This window comes from Miniopterus natalensis, chromosome 2, assembly GCF_054644295.1.
Source record: "Miniopterus natalensis isolate mMinNat1 chromosome 2, mMinNat1.hap1, whole genome shotgun sequence".
In the NCBI taxonomy this organism is placed as follows: domain Eukaryota; kingdom Metazoa; phylum Chordata; class Mammalia; order Chiroptera; family Miniopteridae; genus Miniopterus; species Miniopterus natalensis.
In genome coordinates, this window is record NC_142082.1 from 25277990 (window position 1) to 25305812 (window position 27823).

Genomic DNA, 27823 nt, shown 5'->3' on the forward strand with positions numbered 1-27823 from the left:
TTAAATCTCCCTCTGAAGATTTTTTCATTACAAAGAAATGGTTTTCTAAGTAACCTAGTCTCTGGACACATTTTTTAAATGATGAAATCAGATAAATACAAATGAAAATTGTGTTGTTATCAAGGTGTGGATCTGAGCTGGAAGAGGTGAGTGTTGCCTGGTCTCGCCGCCTTGGTCCTACAGCTCCCAAGTGGGGTGGGGGCCTGTCACCTTTCCCCCTTCTCTCCCTTCTAGTGTCCTTGGTGTAGCAGCGGTCAGCCCATGTGTCAGCCCAGGTCTGGAAGTCCCCTCTGAGCATCATCCATGCTCTCCTCTTTGTCAAGAGAGCATCTGTCCCCCAACCCTCTTTCCTAGTGTGCTGCTGTGTAATGTCCCAGGAGAATAAAACTCCAAGTCCAAAAATCACTAAAGTTGGTGTCCGTTGGGCTGGTTCCTTCTGGTGGCCCTAGAGCAGAATACATTTCCTGGCCTTTTCCAGCCCCGTCTCGAGGCCCTTCATCACTGAAGCCTCTACCTCTGTTATCACGTGTCCTCTGGCTCTGTTGCTGTCTAATGAGGATCCTGTGATCCTTTGGGCTTGCCTAGATAATCCAGGATAACTTCCAAATTCAAAATCCTTCACTTAATATCATCTGCAAAGTCCTTTTTGCCATGTGAGGTAGCAGAGTCACAGGCCCTGGAGATTAAACCTGGCCACCTTTGAGGGAACATTGTTCTCCTGACCATAGTGGGATTCAAAGCCCCCACTATTTCTTTGCTTGTAAATATACACAAGCTAGACTGCCTGGTGACTGAGTTTCTCCTCCTTGTGAAGGTATTGTGAGAGCTGAATACAGTTTACCCTTGAACAACGTGGGTTTGAACTGTGGGGCTCCACTTGTATGTGAATTTTAAAATCTGCCTTGTTCAAGGGTGAACTATATTTGCTACCTGTTGGGGCTCAGAACAGGACCTGGGATGTCATGGGTACCCAGGTGAAGCTGGCCACCCCCTGGAGCGCAGGCTCCCAGGAGGTGGGGTCCAGTGCCCAGAATGCAGGAATTATTTTGGCTCCCTTTCTGAGGGTGAGCTGTAAGGAGGAGAGGAGCTGGGGAAAGGGCTATAAAAAGCCCTCTTCATGCTGTAGGAATTAAAAAACAACTTTTTAAAAAATCCTCACTTGAGGATACTCCTCATTGATTTGAGAGAGAGAGAGAGAGAGGGAGACATCAGTTGGTCCATCCCCCCTGCTGGGATCGAACCCGAAACCCAGGCATGTGCCATGGCTGGGAATTGAACCCACAACCCCCTGGTGCACAGGACAATGGTCCAACCAACGGAGCCATCCAGCCAGGGCTGTAGGAATTTTTAAAATTGTACAATTGAGCAATTTTTAGTAAATTTACAGAGTTATGGTGTCATTGTCACCATAATCCATTTTAGAACACTCAAGAAGAGCTAGTGATCTTCAAACAATGGCATGGCATGCCACCAAAAGTACTGTATTTTATATAATCTGTGACATTTGTCATTTGTGGGATGTACCATTATTTTATGTGCATTAAGAAAAAGCAATGCTAATTAACCTATGAAATAATCCTTTCTAACATTGATTGCAGGATACATTCTGATTTCAGAGATGATAAAATTAGTGGTGGAGGGGAGGATCGTCTCAAATTGATAAAATAGGGCTCTGGAGCTCTCTTAGTTGGCAGCTGATCCCACCCTCCCTCCTTTTCTTTCTTATGTCTGTGTCACAATAAACTTTCACTAGGAGAAACTCATGGTATCAATTATTTTCCATCTCTCTTTTCATACTTGGTCAGGAGCCTACATCCCTCTTTCACACTGTTTTAGTTTTTACTTGACCTATTACATGTGTCCTATGTTGGACCTTAACCATGAACGTGCATGACAGTGCAGTCAGGCCAGATTCCAAGATAGTTGTTGGTGTGAGTGCTGAAGTAATCTCTCCATTTCCTACCCAGTGGATGCAGGTTGGGTGGGTGCGTGTTCTGTGCACATTTACTGTGGCTTCCGTGAACCAGCGTCTGCTAACCTCAGCCTGTGCTGGCCGGGGATTCTGGCCCCTCGATTGAAGTTCACATTTTATTTTGAGTCTTCATCTTTGGGTGAATGAGCCTCGGAGTCTGTGTGGAGGGTTGGATGTAGTGGGTGAGGCTCCTCTCTGGCGAGAGGTGCGGACGGTCACCCTGCCAGAACTGGAACTCTGAGTGAGGCCTGCCACCTGCTACCCCAGACCCTCGAAATGGTTAGCAGTCCTGGAGCATTTGTGCTAAACCTGGACACGCACAATAGACACTGTTTTATTAACGCCACGACCTGTGTCAAGCTCTCTGGTTTCCCTGAGCTGTCTCCAAACCCGCAGCTTCATTCATTTAACGCCGCGATTTTCAACCACTGTGCTGCAAGACTTTTTAAAATGTGCAGTACCTGACTATTTTGTCAGGGCACTGACCTCTTTTCCCTTAGATTGTCAAATAAAAAACCGAGAACAGTCAACACAGCAGAGTTGTCTGGTGCGACTGAATCAAAATTATACCTTTTTTTCACATCGGCAAAAAATGTATTTTTTGGTGTGCCACAGAATTTAGTAATTAGCTTACGTGTGCCATGAGATGAGAGAGTTGAAAATCGCTGATTTAACGCGACATGCCTTTGGGGCTGGGGGCACGTCTGTGAAGATTTTTACAGCCTGCTTACCCTTGAGTCCATATTTACCACGATTAGGAAACTGCAACTTCATGTCTTACAAGTGAAACCCAGAACGGCATGTTTGTGGCGTGTAAAAATGGGGCTGCCCGTGTGTGCCTGAGGTCGGTGCTTAGGCTGCGGCCCCACCACGATGCCCACGCCACGAGCAGTGACGAGGCCATTACCTCACAGAACCTAACGGCCCTCATTCTGTTCCTTTGTCCAGCCCCTTCTATGGAGAAGACTTCTACTGTGAGATTCCTCGGAGTTTTCGTCACCTGTCATTTTACATCTTCGATAGAGACGTTTTCCGGAGGGATTCAATCATAGGTAGGTACTGACAGATGTTTTGTTTTTTATCTCTGCCTCTCTGGACGGGGTCTCATTCTGGCAGAAGTGGAGTGTCTCCTCCAGGCATCCTGCCTGAGAGCAGAGGCAAAGCAGCACCTTTAGCCTGGTCTGCTTGGCTGTGCTGAGCAGTGACAGGAAGTGGCCCTGGGCAGCCAGCTGGCCTGGCTGTGGCATCCCCCAGGGCCTGGTCAGGCCGTCTGAGTCCCGCCCTGGCAGCGTGTGGAGGGGCTTCACAGCATAAGGTCACGTGGGCATTGAAGTGCTCTCTGAGATATTGGGGTACTCTAAGTATTGGCAGATGTTCTCAGAGGTATTGGGGTATGCTCGAAGACACTGGGGTGCTCTCAGGGACACTGGGGCTCTCTAATGTATTGGGGTGCTCTCAGAGGTATTGGAGTGCTCTCAGGGACATGGGCTCTAAGAGGTATTGGGGTGCTCTTAGAAGCACTAGCATTTCAGGGGGGGACTCCTGGAGAGAATGAGGCCCAACCTGAAGGTGGAGGACAGGTGCAGATTAGGAAAGAAGCTTCCTGAGTTCAGGAGTGCACCTGTGCCCCTATTCATGTTTACTGTGGCCCCAAAATAGAACAGAGAAGCCAAACATGGGCACAGTTGTAGTTGCTGGAATCCAAGCACCATGTAGTGTCCGTGCTGTGGCCTTGGCCTTTCCTGGGAGGGGAGGCTCTCAGGTAGAGCACTTGGAATCTGAAGTGCACTTGAGTCACACAGACTGTTCATTGTCTTTCCTCTCGGTCATGCTTGGGGTTCTGACCAGCTCCCACTCACTGCCCAGACCACTTGAGCAGGTCGCCCATGTAGCCAGTAGGGATGTTTCCGTCCAGGCAGCAGCAGATGCCCAACAGCACTCAGGACAGTTGGCTGCCTCCCCTGCAGCTCTTCCTCGGCCTCCCAGCCTCACCCCCTCCGGCTCTTACTCCCAGGCTTCCGGCAGTTTCTCCACTGCCTCCTTAGATCTCAGCCTGTAGGTCCAGCTTCCCTGCAGGACCCCTGTGGTTGTCTCCAGGCATCTCAGATGCATCCTGCTGAACTCATGGTGGCCACCAAAAGTCCCTCATTGCCGGGTAAACCCCATACCTGCTGCTTCCTCACCCTCCTAGATGCCCTGCCAAGACTTGGAACTTAGTTCCTGCAGGGTGCAGCCACGTCACCCTACACCGAACCTTCACTTGCTTGGACTGTAGCCTGCATGGTCTCAGAGCTTGCCCCTTGTGCTGCTCCCTTCACTCCATGGCTACAGGAGTGGCCTTTTCTACGTGTGAGCTGTAACCATCTCCCCCTATTTATTCCTGACTACTGGCATCCCATTGCACTTACGAAAAACATGGTGAGGGCCCAGAAATTACTCCATCGTGTCTGTCCCCAACATCTGGCTTTGACTTAGGAGGCAGTCACTAAACATTTGTTGAAAGAGTAGATGATTTGGCCTGGAGAAGGAAGTCCATACTCCCTAGCATGCATTCAAGACCTTTCATAATCTGACCAAATTGTTCTCTGGGCTTCTCAATGGCTTTTCTAGCTGTCTCAACATAAACACACTCATGTGTGGAACCCACCTGTGCACCTGTGCAGGCCTCCACCTACACAGTCTACCTGTCACACCCTCTTAATACTAGAAGCCTTTTTAATATGTCTGTTTTCTGAAATCTGACTAGTCCCGCAGTGACAAGCTCACATGCTATCTATCCTCAAGCAGCATGCTCCTCCTTTGCTACTAGGGAGCATGTTAAAATCCAGGTATCTGGACCCCCACCCATGCTGGTGGACCTAAATGTTCTAGGGGCTGAACCCGGAGTTCCACATCTTTATTAAGTTCCTCAGGGTGGCATTTTCAGTTAGAAGGAAACTAACATGTATTGAATGCTTATATATACCAGGCACTGTGCTCGGTGTCTTAATGGGCATAAAAGCATGCCATTAATCCTTTGTATTAACCCCAGGAAGTAGGTATCACCTCCATTTGCTATATTAAGAAGAAACTGAGGCTCAGAGAAGACACTTGCCCAAAGATGCACAACTGACAGGTGGTGAGCTAGCAAGTCAGGCATTTCCTGTCATATTTGTAGAGAAGTGAGTACCAGTGACTTGGGAGGAGAAAGGTGTGTCTACACCTGCAGTAATCATCCCATGAAGTCGTCTCCCTCCCTAAAGACTCTTCAATGGGTTCTGCCCATCATCTCCAGAACTTGCTCTCACTCTGAATCTCATTTTCATCCTGCCTAATGTGCGACAGGTGGTTTCACAGAATTCCTGTCTAAACCTTTCATATTTTAATCAAGCACTTAGATACCATTTAGATTTATGCTTTCTCTGGGACTTTGTGTGAAACATTCCTAAACCTAAGTGATTCAGAATGACTAGAGGGGTGAAGAGCAGTAGTCACTTTTTCTACCAGCATCACCAGATCCATGGTGTCTACAGCAGGAATGGGGGGCTGGAGAACATGGCAAATGCATCCCGCTGCTCTCTCTCCAGTTGTTCCATGGTGGGCAGAGAGGGGATGAGCCTTAGAACCCCCTCCTCTACCCTCCCCTGCCCCCCCCACTTTCCCTGCCGCCCCCCCTTCCTCCCTTTCTGATCTCACGCTCCATCATTTCCTTCTCTCCTTCACTGTTTTCCTTTTCAGGACCTTGGTTCACGTGTGAATTCCTTATTTAGTCCATGTGTGTGGCTTATTTTCTACCCTTGAGTCATCTCCATGAGCCATTGCAACGCCTCTTATTTGGTCTATTGAAGTTGGGTGAATAAGGCTTCCAAGGCAGTACAAACCTAGCACTTAGGAAGGAAACAGGTGGGGCAGTGAGGAGCCTTTGGACAGGAGTAGGATGTGTTGACTCTTGTTTTATATTGTCTAGGGTGGCTTAGTTGAAGAATAATACAACTTTATGAAAGTTTTATCAAGCATTCATGTGTTGAGACTTAAGTGAACTCTGTTGCTTATACTAAAAACATTTTGGATGGGTGTAGATAGAGATTAGTGTTTGATCCTAGGAGGTTAAACCCAACCATCCGGCTTTAATGAGCCATCTGGTGTCAGTGAGCTGCCTTTTTGTTCTGTCATTTCTTCCATCTTCCATACTCTCGCTCAGGAAGAATAGAAAGTGCTGCCTGTTTATTCTGGAACTTTCTGGCATGAATTCATGTTGTAGGAAAGGAAGGGAGATGTAAATTGAAGTATCTGGTGCATATTCATCTCATTTATTTATATAACAAATACTTACATAGCATTTACTATGTGCAGGTATTGTTCTAGGTGCTTTACAAATATTGACTCATTTAATTTTCATAACTCTATGAAGTAGGTGCATTTTTCAGATGAGAAAACTGGTACAGACAAGTCACACGGATTTTAGGTGATATAGCTGGTGTTCAGATCTTGGCACGCAGGTTCTCAGGTGTGTGCTACTGAGCTCTTGACCTTATTTTGGATTATGCTTCATTGCCTGTATTTAGAGGCAATAGTTGATTGAATGTGGAGCCTAATTGGGGGTGGGTGGGGGAGAAGTCCAGGATGATTTCTGGTTATGGGCTTACAAGACCAGGTGGGTGGTGGGTGGTAGGTGGTGGGACATAGATGGGCCTGGAAAATGGTGGATATTGGTGGTGGTAGAAGATGGGCATGGTGATGGCAGAAGGATGACTTATTCATATCAAAACAAGATGTCATCCCCCATGACCTACCACTACCATCCCCTCCCATGAGTTGCAATTTGGTATCACCATCCACCATCTACCATCCACCATCCATCATTCATCATCTGTCCTCTACCACCCTCCACTCATCACCTGCCATTCACCGTTCACCACCACCACCATCACCATCCAACGAAATCCTTGACTCTGAAGGAATTGATGAAGAAGGGTTTGCGAGATGACAGCATGTACTTTCTGAGTCTTGATGGCAGCCATACCTCATGGATCTCTGTTGGTGTGATGGGTCTGAAATTCAGATCTGACCATGGGACTCCACTGCTCAGGTCCTGCAGGGCTCCTTTTGCCCTCAGGATGACTCCTAAACCCTAAGCTTGACATTCAAGCCCTTTGTGATTACCCTGCCAAGGGATTCCTCCTTCCTGTCCAACTCAACCCCAGGCATGGGCTCAGGCCCTCCCGATTCCTTCCAGTCTCCCTCCTGGTGCCCCTGCCTCCTGGCCTTGACTCACACTGCCTCCTCTAATGGCACCCACCTCTGGAACCCTCTCCTCACCCCCATGCCCACCTGGTTACCGCTGCCCACCTGAGAACCCGGTTAGCCAGAAATGGTACTTGAGCGAGGTGTCCCCTCAGTGTGTGCGTTCTCCATGGCTTCACCTGCTGGAGGATTTGTTTTGCTTCCTGTCATATGTTTGTTGGACTGTACTTCCTATGGCCTGGAGCTCCTTGAGGGAAGACCTGGATTTATCTCTATCCAGCACCTACTGGGTGTGCCAAGGTTTGTTCAAGGAGGAATGGAAGGAAGAAGGAGAGGGAAGAGCAGAAGTGTAGAATCATAAGCCGTCTGGTTAGAAGTTGACATTTTACCCAGTGACACTGTGGCTGCATTGGACACACTGGTCTGACTGGTGAAGGTGAATATGGAGATATAGTATTGATCTTAGTGATGGGCTCGGAGTGTATTAGAGAGGAATTCAATTAATCCTTGGAGGAACATGAACTTTTTTAGTGGTAATCCTAAGGAAAAAGAAATTTTAAAGTATTTTTGTGCATTTTAACCAGAGAACCTGATCACATTGGTTCTGGGGTCATTTCTCCTCAAAATAATCAAATAAGTTGCTTATTAATCATTCTGTTTAAGGTACCTGCTATTTTTGAAGATAACCAGCAAAATCATGGCTTGGCCATTCTCGGTGGCTTTAAAATTATGGTGTGTCAGTTGCAATTGGACTTAGATGTTTTCACCATCGTTTTTACAGCTGTAAAAATAAGTGGCTGTCTGAATCTCCAGGAATAATTTAAAGTTATGACTAGTAATTATGTTGTTACCAATATGAGAAGCCAAGCTCTAGGGTATAAATTTGTGTCACGGAAATGAGTACGCTGTCACTGGCTTCTCACAGTCTCCTGTGTCTGATCTACTGGCCTCACAGGAGGAGCCCACACTCACCTTTAGGTTTTCCTGGTGCAGCCGCACGTGTGCCCCTCTGCGGGTTCAAGTCCAGGAGGGAAGGTTGTATCCACTGAGGATGTGGCCAACTTTGTTCTTTTCCAAACTTGTTTTGCTATTCTAGGGCCTTTGAACTGTCATTTACATTTTTTAACTAGCTTCACTTTTTAAAATTTTCAACCACAGAACACATGCAATACCATTCCGCACCAGTTGCAGATGTACAGCAAAGTGGCCAAAAACTATGCACTCTACAGAGTGGTCCCCCTGCTGCCCCCTGGCCCTACACCCAGTTTTCTCGACATTATTGACTATATTCTGCATGCTGCAATCTTCATTCCTGTGGCTATTTTGCAACTATCATTTTCTACTGCTTAATTCCTTCACCTTTTTCACCCAGCCCCCCAGCTCTTAGGGCCTCCCTTCTGACAGCTGTCAGTCTATTCTTTATAAGTCTGTTTCTGTTTTGTTTCTTTGTTTATTTTGTTCATTAGATTCCACATATAAGTGAAATCATGTGGTATTTGTTTTTCTCTGACTGGCTTATTTTACTTAGCATAATACTCTCTTAGGCCTATCCATGTCTTAACAAAAGGTAAGATTTCCTTTTTTTATGGCTGAGTAGTATCTCATTGTGTAAATATAATATAGCTTTTTTTATCCACTCGTCTACTGATGGGCACCTGGATTACTTCCATATCTTGGCTATTATAAATAATGCTTCAATGAATATAGGGGTACATATATTCTTCCAAATTACTGTTTTGGATTTCTTTGGAGATATTCCCAGAAGTGGAATCTCTGGGTCATAAGGCAATTCCATTTTTAATTCTTTGAAGAACCTCCACACTGTTTTCCATAATGATTTCACTAATCTGCATTCCCACCAACAGTGCACAAGGATTCCCTTTTCTCCAGATCCTCGCCAAAACTTGTTTGTTGATTTGTTGATGATAGCCATTCTGACAAATGTGAGGTGGTATCTCATTGCGGTTTTAATTTGCATTTTTCTGATGTTTGACCAGCTTCTTAATTTCCAAAATCACTGAGGTTGCTTTTATCTATAGGTTAATTTGGGGAGCATTAACATCTTAACAAAATTTTAGTCTTCAGATCCTTCAACATGGTATATCTTTCCATGTACTTGGGCCTTCTTTAATTTCTTTCATCAGTGTTTGTGATGTCTTTTCAGCATACACATTTTGCAGACAATGCACACACACATTTATTTATTTATCCTTATATATTTCATTTTTGATGGAGTAGACAAATAATTTTTTAGGTAGTACACCAAAATTGCAAGCCATAAAAGCATCATTTTGTGAAAGATACTGTTGGTTCTTTAAAATTTCAATTTCCATTGTCATTGCTTTTATGCACAAACACAATTGATTTCTATGCATTAACTTTGTATTCTGTAGTCTTGCTAAACACACCTATTCTACTAGCTTGTCTTGTAGGTGTTCCTATAATTCTGTGAATACTTTTATTTCTTCCTTTCCAGTCTATGTGCCCTTGTTTCTTTCTCTTGCCTTTATGCACTGACTAGGATACCAGGTTGAACAGGAGAGATGAGAACAAACTTCTCTTCCGCTGATTCAGTCTCAGGAAAGCGTTGGGCTGTCCCTCATTAAGTCTGATTGGTCGGCCTTCTTGCAGGTTTCACCCTGGTGAATCACCTTCCCCACGTCCTCTGATGCCTCTGTACCTGGTTTCCCATGTCGCTTGCCCTCTGTTGAACTACCCGGTGTGTTCTGTCTTCTGAACAGACCCTACACGTACAGCGCCCACCAAAGGAAATAATACATGGGGGTGTTAGTGATGAAAAGGCAGGCAGTGCCACTCTGTCCAAGTGAGAAAATAAGGCCCAGAGTGGCTTAGTGATCTTTTAATGTCACTCTGATAGATTGGGACAGCTCTGCGGATTAAGACATTTAAGTTGATGTTATGGTTGTGAATTGAGTATTCTCTCAGAACAGCATTTAGGAACACGATTACACATTTTAAAAGTGCACATTGTATATTCTTGAATGTGACCGAGCTCTAGAAGGGTAGACTAGAAGCCAGTGACAGAGGTAACCCTCGAGTCAAAACTGTAGCAAGGGAAAGAGGAATGTAAACTTGCCTGTATTTTATATTCTTTTGAATGTTTCACATTTTGTACCATGTCCCTGTATTACCTACTTCATATTGCATTAAGTACTTCCAGAAGTAACGAGTAATGATATGTAAGTTGTAGGATTCATATAAGCATGAGATACATGACTCCTCCCTATGACAGTTAAAGCTCATAAAAGCATTGCAATTACTTAACATTTCAAACTTCAAATGTAATCCTCTTATCCAGCTGAACTAATCATGGAGTCTCAATATTTTTTAATTCTTTTTCAATGAAATATGTTGTCCAATTCAATTCCAAGAAATGTTTTGTTTCATGTGGCTTTTTTTTTTTTTTCAAGACTCAAAATCATATTCCCATTGGGGGAAAAGAGTTTTACAAGAGCCAAGCAGAGAGGAAGGAGTCTCCTCTTGGGGGCTGGTCTTCTTGGTGACTTGGGTGTGTTGAGCAATGGCCAGAAGTGGCAAGGCCCACTGTCAGAACCTCAGTGGGATGCCCACTGAGGCAATTTGTGATGGGAGGGGAAGACCAAGGTGTGGGGAGAAGCTTGAGATGAGCCCTGGGGGGCCATTCTGCCCTTGTAACTTGATGCTTGTTGGAGGCAGTTCCACGTGGCCTGTAATCTGGGTCTCTCTGAAACTCTCTGGAATATACTTTCTGAAGCCTGCATACTCTGCGTGTTTCCTGCATCTGCCTCTCTTGCTCTTTCACCTGCCGACTTTGACTGTATGCAGTGGCTTAAACCATTATGAAGTATGTGGCTGGGCAGGATTTGGCTCCAGATGGCGCTGCCCAGTGAGAGCTGAACCAGTGAGGTTGACATGAACAATAGTATTGACCCTTGGAATGCTTATGTGCTGTGTCCACTTTGCAAGGTGGTCAGAAATACTGGCTGTGTGGAATTAGCTGGCCTTGAACTAAGGAGCCCTGGTTGAATGAGTCCAGGGTCCTTCCCAAGTCTCCTTTGCAGTATGGGGAGTGTGAGGCACAGTTACCTTCCCTTTGAGAATATGAGACCATGTAAATATGCTGAAATAATGAATGGCACAATGATGGATAGATGGGGATTGAAGGCAGGTGTCGGTGGAAGCAAATCTTGACTCTCCCGACGCCTTCACACTCTGGCACTTGGACCAGCTTTATCATGTTGGTCCTGAGCAGTTCACTGTGCAGACGCCTTGCAGAGCTGTCTTCTCATCTTTAGAAAAGAACCCCCATCTAGTGCCCCCAACTCACTAAAACCACCTTGGCTAACATGCAAGTAGTAAAAGTGCTCATACAATGTGGGCCCTGTCCATACCCAGGCTGCGCTCCCATTGTGAGAGCAGGCAGACCTGTGATCCCTGTGGAAATGACATGTGATATGTGTTCCACTAATAGGTTGGGACAGGGGCACCTTCAAGATGAAATGTTGCATGCACTGATCTTCCATGAAGGGAGACAATCTGGTGTTATCACTTTACCCGGTTATCTATTTTGGATTATACCATTTGAAATAATTGGCAGTAAAAATGGAATGACTTCTGCTTATGAACTTTGTTGGGTCTGGAAGATTTGTTTCCTCCTGTGACTGCTTTTCCTCTGCATTGTATGTTTTAGGGAAGGTGGCCATTCAGAAGGAAGACTTGCAGAAGTACCATAACAGGGACACCTGGTTCCAGCTGCAGCACGTTGACGCTGACTCAGAAGTTCAGGTAAGACCCTTGGCGGAGCCCTTGGAACACAGGAGGTCTTTGGGACTGGAAGACTCTGCTTGTGGTCAAAGAAGTAGATACGGGGTTTTGGTCTTAACAAGGAATAAAGTTTAGCAAATTGTGTCCTATTTACAGTAGTGTAGGCTTGCTAATTTTGTTTGTCGAATTGGTATTGTCATACTTTGTCATGCGTGGTTGAAGCAGCTTTAAAAATACAAAATGTGAAAGAACAATAACATAACTGAAGGTGAAGAGAAAATATGGGTAAGAAAAAATGAAGCTGTAGGGTGAGACCTGCACATGGAACCTCACAGTGCAGGTTGCTGTGCTTGTTGGAAGCCACCGAATGTGTTTTCAAGCTCCCTGCACTCAGCAAAGAAGGATCTAGAGCTAAAAGAAGTGACCACTCTGAAGAGGTTCCCATCGTCTGAGGGTCCTGGGCTCACCCTGGCTTGCTGGGCAATGTGTTAACTGGGACTGACTCCCCTGTCCAGTGGAAGGAGTTACCCCCAGGACTGGGGGTTTCTCCTCCTAGCAGGGGAGACTGCGAGGATCCAGGGTCCCAATCCTTCCCCATAAGGCTGCCCTTGGACTTGCCTGGAACTCAGGGTCACTCCCTGTGCTAAGTGTCTAGGAGCACACCTGAACACCTGTTAGGAGGGTAGCTGCATCTTCTCTTCTCTGTGACCCTGGCTTGTGTGGTTTCCAGTCAAGCCTGTTCCATGCCAGTGTCTAGAATTCCAAGACTGGGAGCCATGACCTGCAGCACAGAGGCCCTGACGCTGAGACACACCAGTGTTTTCATCAGCGGGTCCTGTGAGACACCGAGGCGTAGCAGGGGTATGTGACCGAGCATAGGGTCTCTGGCACAGGCGGCCCTGGCTCAGTGCCCCCATCCACTAGTGAAACCTGCCAGCTTTGGTCCTCTCCAAGCCTCAGTCTCCTCATCCTGTTATGCAGGGTGTTGCGAATAGATGGGCAGTGCCTGACATGTCATGCGCCTGCCACACACCACTCAGGGGCTCCTTGCTCAGCATCTGCAGGCCTGGCTGGCCCTCAGGTCCTCGTGATTTCTCCTGGAACCTCAGCCTCAGCCGAGCTCTGAGGGGGAAGGCAGGGGGTTCAGGGTTTCTACCTGCTGAGGCCGTGGGGCCCATAGGCCCTGTGGCCATTGGGATGGATCCACAAACGTTAACGAAGAGATAGCCAGAGGGAAGGGTTGAGGAGGGTGCTTCACACTTAATTCTGACCCAGAAGACACTGTAATTCCTGCAGAGCTAGTAACTCTGCCTGCAGTTGAAAAGCAGAGTTCTGACACTAAAGATGACCGATAACATCCAGAATACAACAGCCAACCATGCCTGCCCAGGAGACTGGAAGTCTCGTCCTTAGACAGAAGGCTCCAGAAGTGATGTGCTGTAAAATGGCGCTCTGTGACTGCAACTATTCCTGCTTCTACTTTCACCAATTTCCCCATCACTTTTATTCTGAAGTAACACAGCCGGTGGCACCTTAATCAGAACGGCTCTGCAAGCAGCCTAGAGCAGTCTTCGCCACCTACTTCCCACTGTGCTACCCCAGAATGAAGTTGGATTTTATTGGCAAGTGTAACTTTTCTTTTTATCTTGCCTTTTTTGGGGTACTTTTAATTTTGAAATGGTGACAGAGTCACAGGAAGTCACAAGAAAGTACACAGGGCATGGTTAGCAAATTGTGTGCTCTCCTATTTATACTTAAAGACTAAAAATAGTGGAGACGCCCATGTTCCTTCCCCCCACTTCCCTCCATGGTAGCATCAGAGCCGGGACACTGACGTCCCCACTATACACAGGCCTCATTAAGGTCTCACCAGTTTTATGTGTACACATGTATACCAGTATGTGTGTGTGCATGTTGGTGTGTGCACAAGTACATGTGTATAGTCTGTGTTGCTTATCACATGTGTATGCTCACGTGTGTGTACATGTGTATCCTGTGCAGTTTACCACATGTGGAAATTCGGGTAATCACCACCACAATGAATATCCAAAACTGCTCCGTCAGCACAGATCTTATAAACATGGGTGTGTGTGTTAATTGTACAGCTGTGTGGAATATTCGCACTGTTTCATAACTGATACCCTTTGCATGCCTGTGGACAAGTCCCTTGTCCTTCTGAGGCTGGGCCTCATCATCTGTGAGGTGGGATACTGACTCAAACTGGGCCATTTCCTAGGAATTGTGACTTATGAATGGCAAATGCATTATCGTTATTACTCTGAAGAGGAGGGAGGGCAGTGTTGATTGGTTGCCCACTGAGTTCCAGGCCCTGAGCTGAGGGCTTTACTTAGGGTAGTTAGTTCTTAGTGGGCCTCCTCATGATGTGGTCAAAGCACCAAGGGAGCAGGGCCCCCCAGATTCAAACTGGCCTTTAAAGGTGCAATTACAACCTTTTCCTTACAGCCACAGTTTCATTTTGAAATGTCACATTTATGGTCTTTAGAAGGTTAGAGGATGGCATATGTTTTTGTGAGCCAATCTGCTCTATAATTCATAGTAAAAGGCACATGTCTGAAAGAGTCACAAAACTGGGGTCAATGAGAGATCAACGAGTTGCAGAATGGGCGGAAAAGGAAGCTTTTAAAAATGTCTTCCTTCTGGAATTGATGTCTTTAAAGGTCTCTGGTAAATCACTTTATTAGAAAGAATCAGTCTCTTCTGTGCCTTCCCTGACCCTACTTGGGTAACAGAATAAGGCGATTGGCAGGAATAGACCTGAAATCTGGTCTGCTGCACAGCCAGTCACGGCTGCAAAAATGTACGCTGAACCTGGAAGGGCTCCCTTCTTCCCATGCCTCGTGTCCTTTTCGGCGTTGAATGGGGAGGGAGGCAGTCCCCCACCTGTCCATCTGAGCAGGCCCCCCACTGAGCTGTCAGTGAATCTTCCCTCTTCCAAGGACGCCCAGCAGCCACTGATCTCTGTTCTGTGCTCTGTTTTATTTTAGTAAACTTGTGATGAAAGTATATATTCAGAAAAGAGCACAATTGAGCTATCACAGCAAAGCCCCGCAGCCACATTCAGATCGTTTCTGAGAATTTGACTCGTGTCAGACAATCCTATTTGAAGGATTTCCCAAACAATCAGTGTCCACAGCTGTCCACATACCAGGACTCAGTGCAAATCTTTCTAAGGGTTTAAGGAATTCCAGGAAGGAAAGGGCAAGGTCAGGCCTCCTTCCTCCCTCCCCCCCCACCCGCCACTCGATGTATGAACTGAGCAGGTTGATGCTCAGACTGGTGTGTCTGTGTCCAATGCTCTGAGCTCAGACACCAGCTGTGCAGGGGCCCGAGCCTAGAAAACCCGAACTTCCTGCCTGGGCCGAGGTGTAAGGTGTGGCCCTCAGTCCCCCTGGGCGTCGGCATTTGTGGCTGGGTTGTTTGTGCTGGAGGTGGTGTGATGCCCACGCCACGTGAGGTGTGGCCCGAACCGTCAGTGACGCTGCGTAACAACAGCTGTGAACTTGTGAACTGCAGATCCGCGAGTTAACTTCTGGGGGGGAAGTCCTTGCAGTGGTATAGTGTTCTCATTGTTTTGTTTTACCTCATGCCATGCTCTCCCAAATCTCCAGAAAGGGGTAACGACATGAACTGGCTGACAGTGTCTGCCACCTTGGTAAGGAAGTGTTGGCCCTACGAGAGGAAACCTGCACAGTCACGGGGGCTGCTGGTGTGGACTTGCCGTCCCCTTCTGGGAAAAACAGGAAACAGGACGGCGAGCTGGGCTTCAGCAGTGGGGGCTCCATCTCACCCCAGACGCATTCTTTCACTTCTCACAAGCCCATTTAAAACGAATTAGTGACATGTCAATCTTAATGGCCGTGGCCCATGAAAGGGTTGGCGCCCAGTGCATTGGAGAAGGCAGGCGAGGAACCAGACTTCACAGGAGACTGCTCCATGATATGTTCTCACTGACGGTACCACGAGCTTTGGTCCTGGGTTTGGCTTAGAGGGCTGGTTGCTGTCAGCCTTGATGTTCTCATCTTAGCAGAGGATGACCAAGCCCAACTCTTGGGATATGCTGAGAATTATGGGATACTTTGAAAGCTCTAAACCCTGGCCAGTGCTCAGTGAAACGGAGCCACAGGAGATTAGCTTTGTAAGCATTGCTGCTGTCACTTTGGGCAATTGTCCAACCCCCAAATGCGGAGCTGGCATGGTGCTGAGGCCCCTTCCTCAGTTACTGGCCCCAAGGGTTTGCTCATGGCTGGGTGAGGTCAGCTAGGAGGGCAGGGCCCAGACCCGCGATCACACAGATGCAGTGCTGGTGGTCTGGTCCTGTGTCCTGGACTTATTGCTGGGCATCCCGACTGACCATTACTCCTGCCCTCCCTTTGGCCACTCTGTCCTGCAGGTGAGAAAAAGGGCTGAAAGGACAGTACCTGGTCCTGCCCACATGACCCTCTGGGGGAGTCACACCCGTCCTGTTCCCTGGGATCTGAGAGGGGCCGGTGGGGGTTTGGTGGACTCCACGTGGGATCGATGTAACCACTCTTTGTGAACAGACACTCTGTGCCCGCATGACCCTCTATCCTTGTGCCTTTCAGGGCAAGGTCCACCTGGAGCTGAGGCTGAGTGAGGTCATCACGGACACAGGCGTCGTCTGCCACAAGCTGGCCACACGGTAAGACACGAGTCTGCCCTGGAATGGTAACTCTGATCCCTGGCAGTGGGGCAAGCTGTTGATTTTCAAACAGAGAAATCAGAATTCCCTGACTTGGTCAGTCCCCGTGATGACATTATTTGTAGAGGTCCCAGCACACTCTTAATGGACTCAGTAATGCAAATGCTCATCCTAGGGGTGACTAGCCAGTTATTGTGTGAGGTGTTCAGGCAAAGAGATTGGTGCTGCACCCTGGTGTTAAGAATGAGGAAGCGAGATTCCACTCTCTCGGGCCCACCAGCAGGGTCTGGAGGAAGGTGGTGAGGAGTGTCCCCCATTTTTTACTGTCCAAGAGGCCCCTGTCTTGGCTGCCCAACCTGCAGTCACCATCCGATGGTCAGTGCACAAGGCTGCAGGGCCGTCACTGTAGAACGTGTGGGAGGACACAGTGTAGGGACATAGTGTAGGGCATGGTGAAGGACACGGTGTAGGAACACATATAGGACACAGTGAAGGACAGGGTATAGGACGTGCAGAACATGTAGAAGGTGAGAACACCCTGTTATCTGAAACTTGGGGACTGGGGAGCATGTGAGAAATGAGTTCAGCGAGTTTTATCCTTAACGCCTTCAATTATTTACATTCTTCGAAAAAATTAGTTGCTGTGCTCAGATTTTGTAGACATGAGGAGAGAGTTGCCTATTTTCTTGTTTATTTATCGGTTATTCCTTGTTCAAAAAGGACTTAAGACTGCTTGACACCAGCCTCACATAGAACCAGAAAGTGTGAGTTGGTGGTGGGGAGACAGAAGATCAGGCTGGGCAGAGAATGGAGTGAGGAGGGCAGACATGGCAGATGTGGGCCCCGAGCTCTGTCCCAAGAGTGGCCCCATCCAGCCCATGACGATGAGATGCAGGGTGAAAGTGTCCACCCTCCACTGAGTCCATGTGTGGTGCACCAGGAACTGCAGCCATTGGTCTCTGCGTCTTATTAGGGTGCACATTAGGCTGTGGTTTCCAGAAACACAAGTGTCTTATCTCAGGACGGCCTGCCAGCATCAGCAGCCGCCCACACGTGGGCATGCAGCTACTTCCAGACGCCTACTGCTGGCACATGAGATCCCAGGGGCGGGTGACTTGGAACTCAGGAGGAGGGGTTGGGGTTTTGTTATGAAACACAGGAGCATGCTGTGCACATGGCCCCTTTTTTTGTTTTGCTTTTTTTAAGGAGCTTTGATTTAGAGGTGATGGAAGGGTGGGAATTGGGAAGGTTCTGTGCATCCTAGTGTTTCCTGGAGGAAAGGCCTCCAGCTGCTGGGACAGATCTGGAACCATAGGCCTCAGGCTGCATGGGTTATCTTGGATCCTTGCAGACAACTGCTAACTGGAGCATGCCTCCTTAGGACTGGGCACAACCAACACCAGTGTTCTAACTGGGTTCAAATTCATGCAAGGAAATGAACTCCGTTTGTTCTGAAAGGGCTTTCTTACATCTGTGTGCCAACGTGGTTCTGTTGACAATTTTCCTGCTCAAATATCTGTTTGAATGGCAGGAGGGTGTTCACCACCTGCCTCACCAAGTTCTGGGTTCTGTCTCCCACTGTTTTCATTAGCCCTGAAGATCAACATTTGATTCCTTCCCCATGTGCATAGGAGGGGAAGAACTAATGGCATCGGGTCAGGGCCCCCTTTTCCCATGCTGCCCCAGACATGACCTCCCTGTGGGTTCTCAGACATGGCAAGCCCACCCTGCCTTGGCCTTTGCTTCTGTGACCCTCTACCTGGAACACCGTTCCTCCAGATCCCCCTTAATTCAGATCTCTACTCAGATGTTCCCAAAGAGCTGTCCCCTTCTAGAGAGAGCACAGCCAGCCCTCCGTGTCCTCACCCCGCGCCCCTGGGCACTACAGTGTGCTTGTGGTTGATGAAGGCTGTATTTTATGCATTTCCCCTAGGGCCTAGAATGTAAATTTTCTTACTCATTGCTGTACCCCGACACTTGGGGCAGGGCCTGGCACATTGTAGGTGCTCAGCAAACACCTGGGTACTAGATGTGTTCCAGCTCATTTTATAGGCCCATCCTCTCTAGCGGAGCAGGAAGGAGCCCAGAGAGGAAACAAGATGAGGCTTCCTCTCCTTGCTCACTTTTCTGTGAATTCTGAGCAGGGTTTGGGCCTTTTTCATATGTGGGAATTGGGCCTGTCACACCCATTAGTACATGCACTAGCACACTTTAGTATATACACTAGTATACACTAATACACACACTAATACACACAACTAGTATGCCTACTATGCATACTAGCACACACTAGTACACATGCTAGTACCCATGCTAGTATACACACTAATACATCTAGTACATATGCTAATACATACTAGCTCACATGCTAACTAGCACACAAACTAGTAAACACTAGTAGACACTAGCATACACATGCCAGTGCACTAGTATGCATATGTACTCACGCTAGTACACTTTGTTCAGAGTCCTGGGGCAGAAGGGTCTACCACAGAGGGAGAAAGGGTAGTGAGTCCCACAGGGGCTCATTTTTTCCAATCAAGGAAGTTAGAAGTTTCTGAGGGACCAGTGGCTTTTCTTTTCTCACTTCACCTCCTCCTGTAGTTTTTTTTTTAAACTAAGAAATACCCCTTACATACTATAAAATTCAGTATTTTAAAGAGCATAATTACAGTGTATTCACAAGGCGAGACAGCCATCACCACAAACAACCGTCTAACCTCATCCTTGTGAGGAGTCACACCGCAGCCCCTCCCCCAGTCCCTGGCACCATTAACGTACTTTCTGTCTATGGATTTGTCTGTTCTGGACATTTCAGATCAATGGAACTATATAACACATGGTCCTACGTGACTGGCTTCTTTCACTTAGCATGTCTTCAAGGTTTATCCAGGTTGTATCATGTGTCTGTACTTCATTCCTTTAAAGGATGAATAATATTCCATCCTATGGGCATACCATATTTTGTTTATCTATCATCCATTGGTGGGCATTTGAGTTGTTTCCACTTTCTGGCTATTGTGAATTATGCTTGCTAACGTTTTTGTACAAGGTTTTATAAAAACTTGTGTTTTCATTTCTCTTGGGTATATACCTAGGAGTAGAATTGCTGGGTGATATTGTAACTCTATGTTTAACTTTTTGAGAAACTGCTAGACTGCTTGTCATAGTGGCTGCCCTATTTTACACCCACCAGCTGAATGTGAGGGCTCTAATTTCTCCATATCCTTGTTAACACTGTTATTACTGGCTGATGTTTTTATTGCAGCCATCCTAGTGGGTGTAAAGTGGTTTTGATTTACATTTCCCCACATGTAATGACTGATGATATTGACCATCCTTTCTTGTTTTTGTTGGTCATTTCTATATTTTCTCTGAAGAAATGTCTATTCAAGTCTTTTACTGAATTTTTAATTGGGTTATTAGTGGTTTTATTATTAATTTGTAAGAGTTTTTCATGTATTCTAGATACCGGACTCTTGTTAAATATATATAATTTGCAAATATGTATTCTGTTAGTTGTCTCACTTTCTTTATAGTATTCTTTATAATATAAACGTTTTAAACTTTGATGAAATCCAGTTTATTTACTTTTTCTTTGGTTGCCTATGTTTTAGGTACTTATCTAAGAAACCATTTCCTAATCCAAGATCATAGAGATTTACACTTATGTTTTCTTTCTAAGATTTTTATATTGTTAGCTCTTAACTTTAGGTCTTCTGATGCATTTGGAAGCAATTTTTATATATAGTGTGAGGTAGGGGTTAGCATTATTATTATCATTATCACTATTTTGTACTTGAATATCCAGTTGTCTCAGGATCCTTAGTTGATAAGACCATTCTGTCCCATCAAATTATCTTGGCATTTTGTTGAAAACACTGGCTATAAATGTGTGAGCTTATGTGTGGAATCTGTTCTAGTCCATTGACCTATATTCCTGTGCTAGTACCACACAGTCTTGATTACTCTAGATTTGTAGTAACTTTTGAAATCAAAGTGAGTGTGAGTCTTCCAACTTGTCCCTTCTTTCCTTGATTGTTTGGCTCTTCTGAGCTTCTTTTATTTCCATGTGGAATTTTAGGATCGGCATGTTAATTTCTGCAAAAATAACAGCTGGCATTTAATAGGAATTGTACCAAACCTGTAGATCAATTTGGGGAATTAATAATACTAAGTCTTCCAACCCCTGAACACAGTTTCTTTCCATTTAGTTAAGTCTTCTGTAATTTCTTTTAAAACTTTTGTTTTGTTATGCTCCCTCTTTTGTTACTGATTTTAATAATTTGAGCCTTTTCTTTTTTCTTGGTGAATCTAGCTAAAAACTTGTTTAAGTTTGTTGATCTTTTCAAAGACCCTCTTTTTGGTTTCATTGATTTTTCTCTATTGTTTTTCTATTCTCTGTTTCATTATCTGTGCTCTAATCTTGACTACTTCCTTTTTTCTGACTTTGTTGGGTGTAGTTTGTTCTTCATCTGATTCCTTAAGGTGGAAGTTTAGGTTATCAATTTGAGATCTTTTTAAATTTTTTCATGTGGGTGTTTTATAGCTACAAATTTCTCAGTAACACCACTGTAGTTTTTTTATTTTATAACTTTCTTTCTTAGCGCTAAGTCCATTCTACATTCCCAAGACTTTCTTTAAACAGCTCTGAATCAGGATGGAACAGGAAACAATGGGCACCCACCTGTGACTGGATCCAAAATCCTGATGTCCAAGGTTAGCAGAATCTTCCCTAGTTGTGTGGCCCTGAACATGCCAAGCGTACACTCTCGGCATATCATCTTCCTTGCGTAGGATGAGAGTAACAGAATCAATGCTGGCATTTTCCCAGGATGTAGAAAGAAACCCAAGCAGTAATGTATATGGGCCCCCCACTTGTGCCCCAGTGTCTCAAAGGTTAGCAGGGTCTTGGGCCAGCCCTGTGGTATGTTATGGGCTTAGGAGAAATTAAGAGCTGGGATGATGGACCACTGAAGAGAAGCTAGCTGGGCAAAGCAATTTCATGCCAATAAATAGTCTTCTCTCCTTGTCTGAGAATCATCTCACACCCTCTCTTCTGCCCAGCAGCCCTGTTACTTATTCCCACTTCACTCACTAGAAAGTGACAGAGATGTAGCAGGGCCTGAGCTTATAGCTCAGAAGCGTTCTTTGCCTCCCTGATGTGTCTTTCCCTAACACAGGTGTGTTAGTTTCCTGAGGCTGCCTTAGCAAAGTGCTACAATCTTGGTGGCTTAAAACAACATAAATTTATTCTCTCATAGTTCTGGAGGCCAGAAGTCTAAAATTACACTGAGCCATGGTCCCTCTGCAGGTTCTAGGGTAGGGTCCCTTCCCTTCCCTTCCCAGCTTCTGGGGCTGGACACGTTCCTGGGCTTGTGGCCCCATCACTCCAGTCTTAGTCTTCATCTTCACACAGCACTGTGTCTGTGAAATCTTCCTCATATAAGCACACTTATCGTCGGCTGTGGGACCCACCCTAAATCCCAGATGATCTCCTCATGTCAAGATACTTAACTTGAACATCTGCAAAGATGCTTTTCCAAATAAGGTCCCATGCACTGGTTCTAGAACTAAGACATGGACACATCTTTTGGGGGACTACCACCCACCAGGTGATTCCTACTGAGGCAGACAGTCCTCTTTGGGCTCCCCTCACCTCTCATCTGGCCCACACAGTGTCTTGTGAGGTCCCTGGGGTTGTTCTGGCTGGGCTGAGTTCTCCTTGCAGGCCTTCCCTCACCCCACTTTCAGCTTACTCCTCTCTGCTGCCAGGCCCACCCTTCTCCACTGGCCTGAAGAGCAAACAGCGGGTTGCCCTGTGAATGAAATTTCTTTTCTGAGGTTGCCCATTTCCTACAAAAGCCCCTGGAGGCTGGAGGCTCGTGCCTTACTCCCTCTTCCTGCTCCCAATCATGGGTATTATCTGAGGGCCTTCCCAGCTGCCCTGCAGGAAGAACATCACCAGTTCCTTCCCTCCCTGGACTAGGGAGGGAGAAAGTCTTAAGAAACGGGAAATGTTTACAAAATAAGCAGCAACAGAAGGCTTTCCGCCTGGGCTGGCCAGTGCCAAGCCTTCCTGTGGATCTGCGGAGGGAGAGCCCTCTGGATGTGCTCATAGAAATCGCACCCTTTTTTCCACACTGCAGCTTTTCCTGGTCATAACTCACCGTTCTGTCTCGTTTCACTCTCTTACGTCCCAGCCTGCTGACCTGGATGCCTGACCAAGGCCCAGGCGGTTTGGTGACCTGCTGTCCTGAATGTTCTTAGTGTCTGTACATGGACTTGGCACCTACCAGTCCCTGCCTTGGACAGTTACCTGTTCCTGAGCGGTTTGTCTTTCCAACTAGATTTGAAGCTGGGACTCAGGGATCCTATCTCATGGTTTTCTAGTTATTTCCAACAAAGATAAACTCAACATATTTTAATCATTCATTCAAAATATTCAATGAGCCCCTACTAAGTGCCAGCCACTGCGCTCAGCCTTCTAGAGCATATGTTCTAGAGGAGGAGACGTGCTAACACATTACATTCATAACACGTAACATCTAATTTCACTGGAGGAAAGCCGGGAGGATGTGAGCCTGTCGGCCAGGCAGAGGCGCACAGAGTGGAGGTTCCGCAGCCATTTGTGGAGTGAGTTAAGTTTGATGTGTGTGACTGGAGATGTGTTCTACACCAGGTGAGCAGAAATCATGTGGATTGAAGATGAACTGATTGTTCATGAATAGTTTTTTGCATACTGGTGCGTACGGGAGAAATGAAGCAGCTGTTTGTGCTGGAAGACCGACCGAGGCTGGGAGGAAGACGAACATGCGCCTGTTTCTGGCTCTGCTCTGCTGAGATCAAGCTTTGCTTGCCTCCTTCCTCAGCCCTTCCTTTCTTGTTCCTGTAAATGGTCTTTCTTTGAGTATCCTGTTCCTGCCACTTTGAGTGAGGTTTCTTATGTTTTCCCACTTGCAAGCTCTGTCGCTGTATAAGCAGAGAAGGGTCCTGTTGACACCCTTGCAAATGCTCGCTAAGGCACCCCTCCTGACCGGAGCAGTGGGCCCTGCTGGGCAGCCAGACTCTGCGAAGCTGATCACCAGAGAAGGCGGCACAGTCCCAAGGCAGCTCCACTTTGAGGAGCACCCAACAGAGAAATTACCTACTTTCAGGCTTCCAACATCTCAACTCCAATAAAGATCTTATTTTCCATTATTAAGGAATTACAGAAAGAAAAAACAGCTGAATGGGCTCTTGATTTGTGGCTATTTGTAGGGTCAGGAAGCCTTTCAAAGCCATGTCTGGGCAGGCAGCAGGTGGGCCCTCTGCTGGTCACCATGGGTGGCGCTTTGTCACCACACAGCCAAGGCGTCTCTGCAGCCCTGGTGCCTGCACCGAGGCCAGGTCAGCAGGCACCTTGTGTTTCTCCTGCTGGGGCAGGAAGTCAGGCACCAGCACGTACCTACACCGAGGGAAGGAAGAAAATGGAAACGAGTTCACAGTTGCAAGCTCTTCCTCTAGCTGTGAGGCATAACTATTTTAAGGGTCAGGTTGAATATAGAAACCTGTGAATGTTAAAATATACATAAAATATTGTACTTCTGGTACTTTAGACTCCAGATTAGCTGACTGTTTTGCTCACTTGGTTTGTTTCAGAGTGTCCTTTCTAGGACATAAGAATGCCCAGTGCAGTAAATACAGTATTGTATGTTTCTTCCTTTATTTACCTATAACATTCCTAAGGGTTTGTGAAGTTTGTTTTGCATAGAATAGGCCTGGGCAGATGCCCCATGTGTGTGTACCTTTTCAAGTGAAATGAGCTTTGGCGTATGTGCTCTAAGCAGCCCAGGAGAGCGCCCCAGCCCAGCCCCAGGACTGTGCAGCTAGCTGAGCTGTAACCCAGCTGAAGCCGTTAGGGCGCTAATGAAGTGACACCCGCTGCTCCTGCCACCGGGAGGAGGGTGTGATGGGGCTCACACGATTTTTATTCCAGTTTGTGCATGTTGCATGCCAGATGGCAGGGTATTGATTTTCCTTTTTCTCCGAGATGTCTTTGGGTAACTGCAGTCAGGAGCCAGGCTTTGTTCTGAGACAGAGAATAGAGTGTCTCTCAAATTGGTGTTTAAAAGGAGTGAAAGTGACATCTGCATGGAGGCTGAGCACGCTCTACATGGCTGCCACCCTGCACGTGGCAGCGCTCCTCTGAGACATAAAATGTGAGAAGAGTAGCTTCCCATTAGATGCTTTGCTGGCCATGAAAACCCGTTGTTTCTGAGGATCTGAGATGGGGATATACCTACTGTCTGAAACTTCTTGATCAACAACTGAATGTCAGAAAAATGTGTTCACATTAAATGTGTACCATATGCACAGGGTGGGAGTGTGGGCCTCCCCACATATCTCCTGAACAGGCTGTTGTCTCTGCCTCTGGCTTCCTGTCTCAGAGCTGCTGCCCTTTGGGGACCCTCTGTCCCCTAACTTGTGATGGGCTAGTCCTTGTCCTTAAGACCTCAGCCCAAGGGCCACTTTCTCCCAGAGGCCCCCGAGCACCTGCAGTGTCGACCACCACACTGCACTTCTCATTGTTACATGTGGTTTATTTCCTCCCTTGCATTGCCACACACAGTAATTACATGTTACCTGTTTACTGTCTTACTGTTTGCTGCTCTGCCAGCCGAGCAAACCTGAGCCTCACAGGGCACGAGCTTCACACACGAGCTTTTGTCTTCTCACAGCTCCGCTCTCATTCTGGAAATGTGCCTGAAACATGAGAGTGCAACAAATATTTGTTTAATGGCGAGTTAATGGATGAATAAATATTTGTTTAGCAATGAATTAAGGGGTGAATGAATTTTCCTTTTAATGATGAGTCAATGAAGGGAGGAAGATAACCAGAGACCAAGTCAGTAATCTGGGAGAGAAACACAGATGTATTCCAGAAAGTAGAGTAAAAAGAGAAAGAGTTGAAAAATATTAGATAAAGCTAATTGAAATAATGGACCGAGCCATGAGGCTCAGCCTTATCTAACAGGCGTTCCAGAGGAAAAATGGTACAGAAATGAAAAGAAGAAATTTACAGAAAATGCTGTGCACAGGGGTAGCACCAATTCTGAGGGCCACAAGCACCATGAAGGAGGAATGAAGGAAACAAACCCCTTGCCCAGAAAGAAATATTCTGGTAAAATGTTAGAACCTGAAGCCTTCCCAAGAGGGACAGAGCAGTTCAGCTCACTTGACTTAGGAAGGAACGAGACAGCATGGTTGCCTTCCAGCTTCCCAACAGCAGGGAGGGAATGGAGCTCTCAGGTATTTGAGGAGAAATGATTATGTGTCTAAATGTAGACCAACTGACGTTCAAACATGGGAATGAGGGCTTTGGCGTCTGGCCATGCCAGAGTAGTGGGACTTGGATCCCTCTCTCACCGTAAACAACCGGAGAGCTGCACTGTATGAATGAACCATTTCAGACCTGAGGTAACTCACAGCTTAGCTTCATGACCCCCAAATAAGGGAACATATGAGGTGAACCATAGTGTCCAGCTTTTGTCCTAAGGTGTGTCGGTGACATGGGGCAGGGAGGTGTCCCAAGCAGAGCTTGGAGGTGGGTGAGGAGGTGGGTTAGGGGGTCTGAGGCCGCTGTGGACAGGTTCTGGAAAGAAAGGGACTTCACAGTGCTCCACAGGCCCGTGTGGCTGTACCAGGTGAAGAGTCCCAGGGTCAGGCAGAGCATGAGGTGAGGGGGTTCCCTTCATGAGGCTGGGACTTATTTGAATCCCCATCAGCCCGGTGGAGAGCCCCGTTATCACTTGGGACACTCAGCACAGATTCCAGGAGGGCCACACCTGTGTAGTGGGCCCAGCAGTTATTGTCTAAGCTGCTGGCCCCTCCCGGACAAAGCTTCAAACCAAAATTGCCATGATCAGCCATGATCAGCAAGAGTCTCTTATCCGCCGACCAGTGCAAGGCCCAGTAGCTGTGTTCTATACAGACGACAGCAGAATCAGGACACCAGCAACATCCAACATCTGCTCTGACATGCCAAAGCAGGAGCAGGTGACCTGCCACTTGGGAAGGAACAGTTGACAGCAACAGACCTGGGCATGACAGATAAGATGGGATTAGTGACCAAGATGTGCAGGGAGCTAGTGTAACTAACTGTGTTCCAGAATTTAAACAAAGCCCCGAGCCAGGACAGTTGGCCCTAGACCTGCAGGTGGGGTCAGGCATGAGTGTAGCTTGAGATTGGGGAGCCTTCTGCTGCCACGAGGCGCATGTGACATGGAGTTTAGGCACAGATGGTACCGGGAAGCCTTCTCGATGGCTAGGGCCTCAGTTTTCGTACTTCTAACATGTACTGAACAACAGTACAGCTTTGTAAGGTTATTGGAGAGGTTAGTACATGAGTCGAATACAGCTCTTAAATAGCACTGACTCCTAGGAAGTGAAGGCAGTGACATCGCTCGTGGAAACTCACCAGAAACACTTTCTCTCCACCCAGGTTCCTTCACCTCGAATGTAGCACGCACTTTCTCCCACCCCCCTAAATGTGTTCTAGTTGCTAATCAGAGTGTCCATCACTGTTTATTGGATGGGAGCTTCTGGGCAGTTGGCCACCAACACCAAGCCAGAACTCATGGCTCCTGGCTGGAGCTGTTGAGACAGCTGCTCTCTTGGACCCCAGAGCAGCCATGAGAGGCATCCTGTGGGCCCTTCATCTCCCGCTCCTGACCACCCTTCCCACTTCTCTCCTCAGCATCCTCGAGTGCCAAGGCCTCCCCATCGTGAATGGGCAGTGCGACCCGTATGCCACTGTGACACTAGCAGGACCATACAGGCAAGTAGCTGTCACCTGCACCTGCCCACAGCCTTCGGGCTCAGAGGGTGGGTCGTAGTCATTTGGAAGGATGGTGGGTATTCTTCAGTCAGAGGAAGACAGGATGGGCTGAAGGTAGAATGTATATTCTTACCTCCTTTTGTTTTCTATACTGCCCTAAAATGGCTTTGTAAAAAAGGGAAGACTTTATGTTCTTCGTGCTGAGTATTTTTGGCTCAGTAAAGGTTCCTAATTTGCATACCATCTGGGGTTGGAGACAAACAGAAATATTTATAAGATAAATAAAGGCAGCAAATTACTTGTGCATTTGATAGCTCAGTCTTAAGGCTGAGAGATTTGGCATCAAAAGTGTTATTTCTGATCC

General features: G+C 46.8%; 1 protein-coding gene across 1 annotated transcript in view; it reads left to right on the top strand.

The window, feature by feature from the left end:
• RASA3 (RAS p21 protein activator 3) overlaps positions 1 to 27823 on the top strand; it is a 106620-nt gene that overhangs the window by 50447 nt on the left and 28350 nt on the right. The window contains exons 3-6 of the mRNA XM_016212886.2: positions 2921 to 3024; positions 11886 to 11980; positions 16564 to 16640; positions 27379 to 27459. Coding sequence (XP_016068372.1) covers positions 2921 to 3024; positions 11886 to 11980; positions 16564 to 16640; positions 27379 to 27459 — 357 coding nt within the window. The remainder of the gene's footprint in view (positions 1 to 2920; positions 3025 to 11885; positions 11981 to 16563; positions 16641 to 27378; positions 27460 to 27823) is intronic.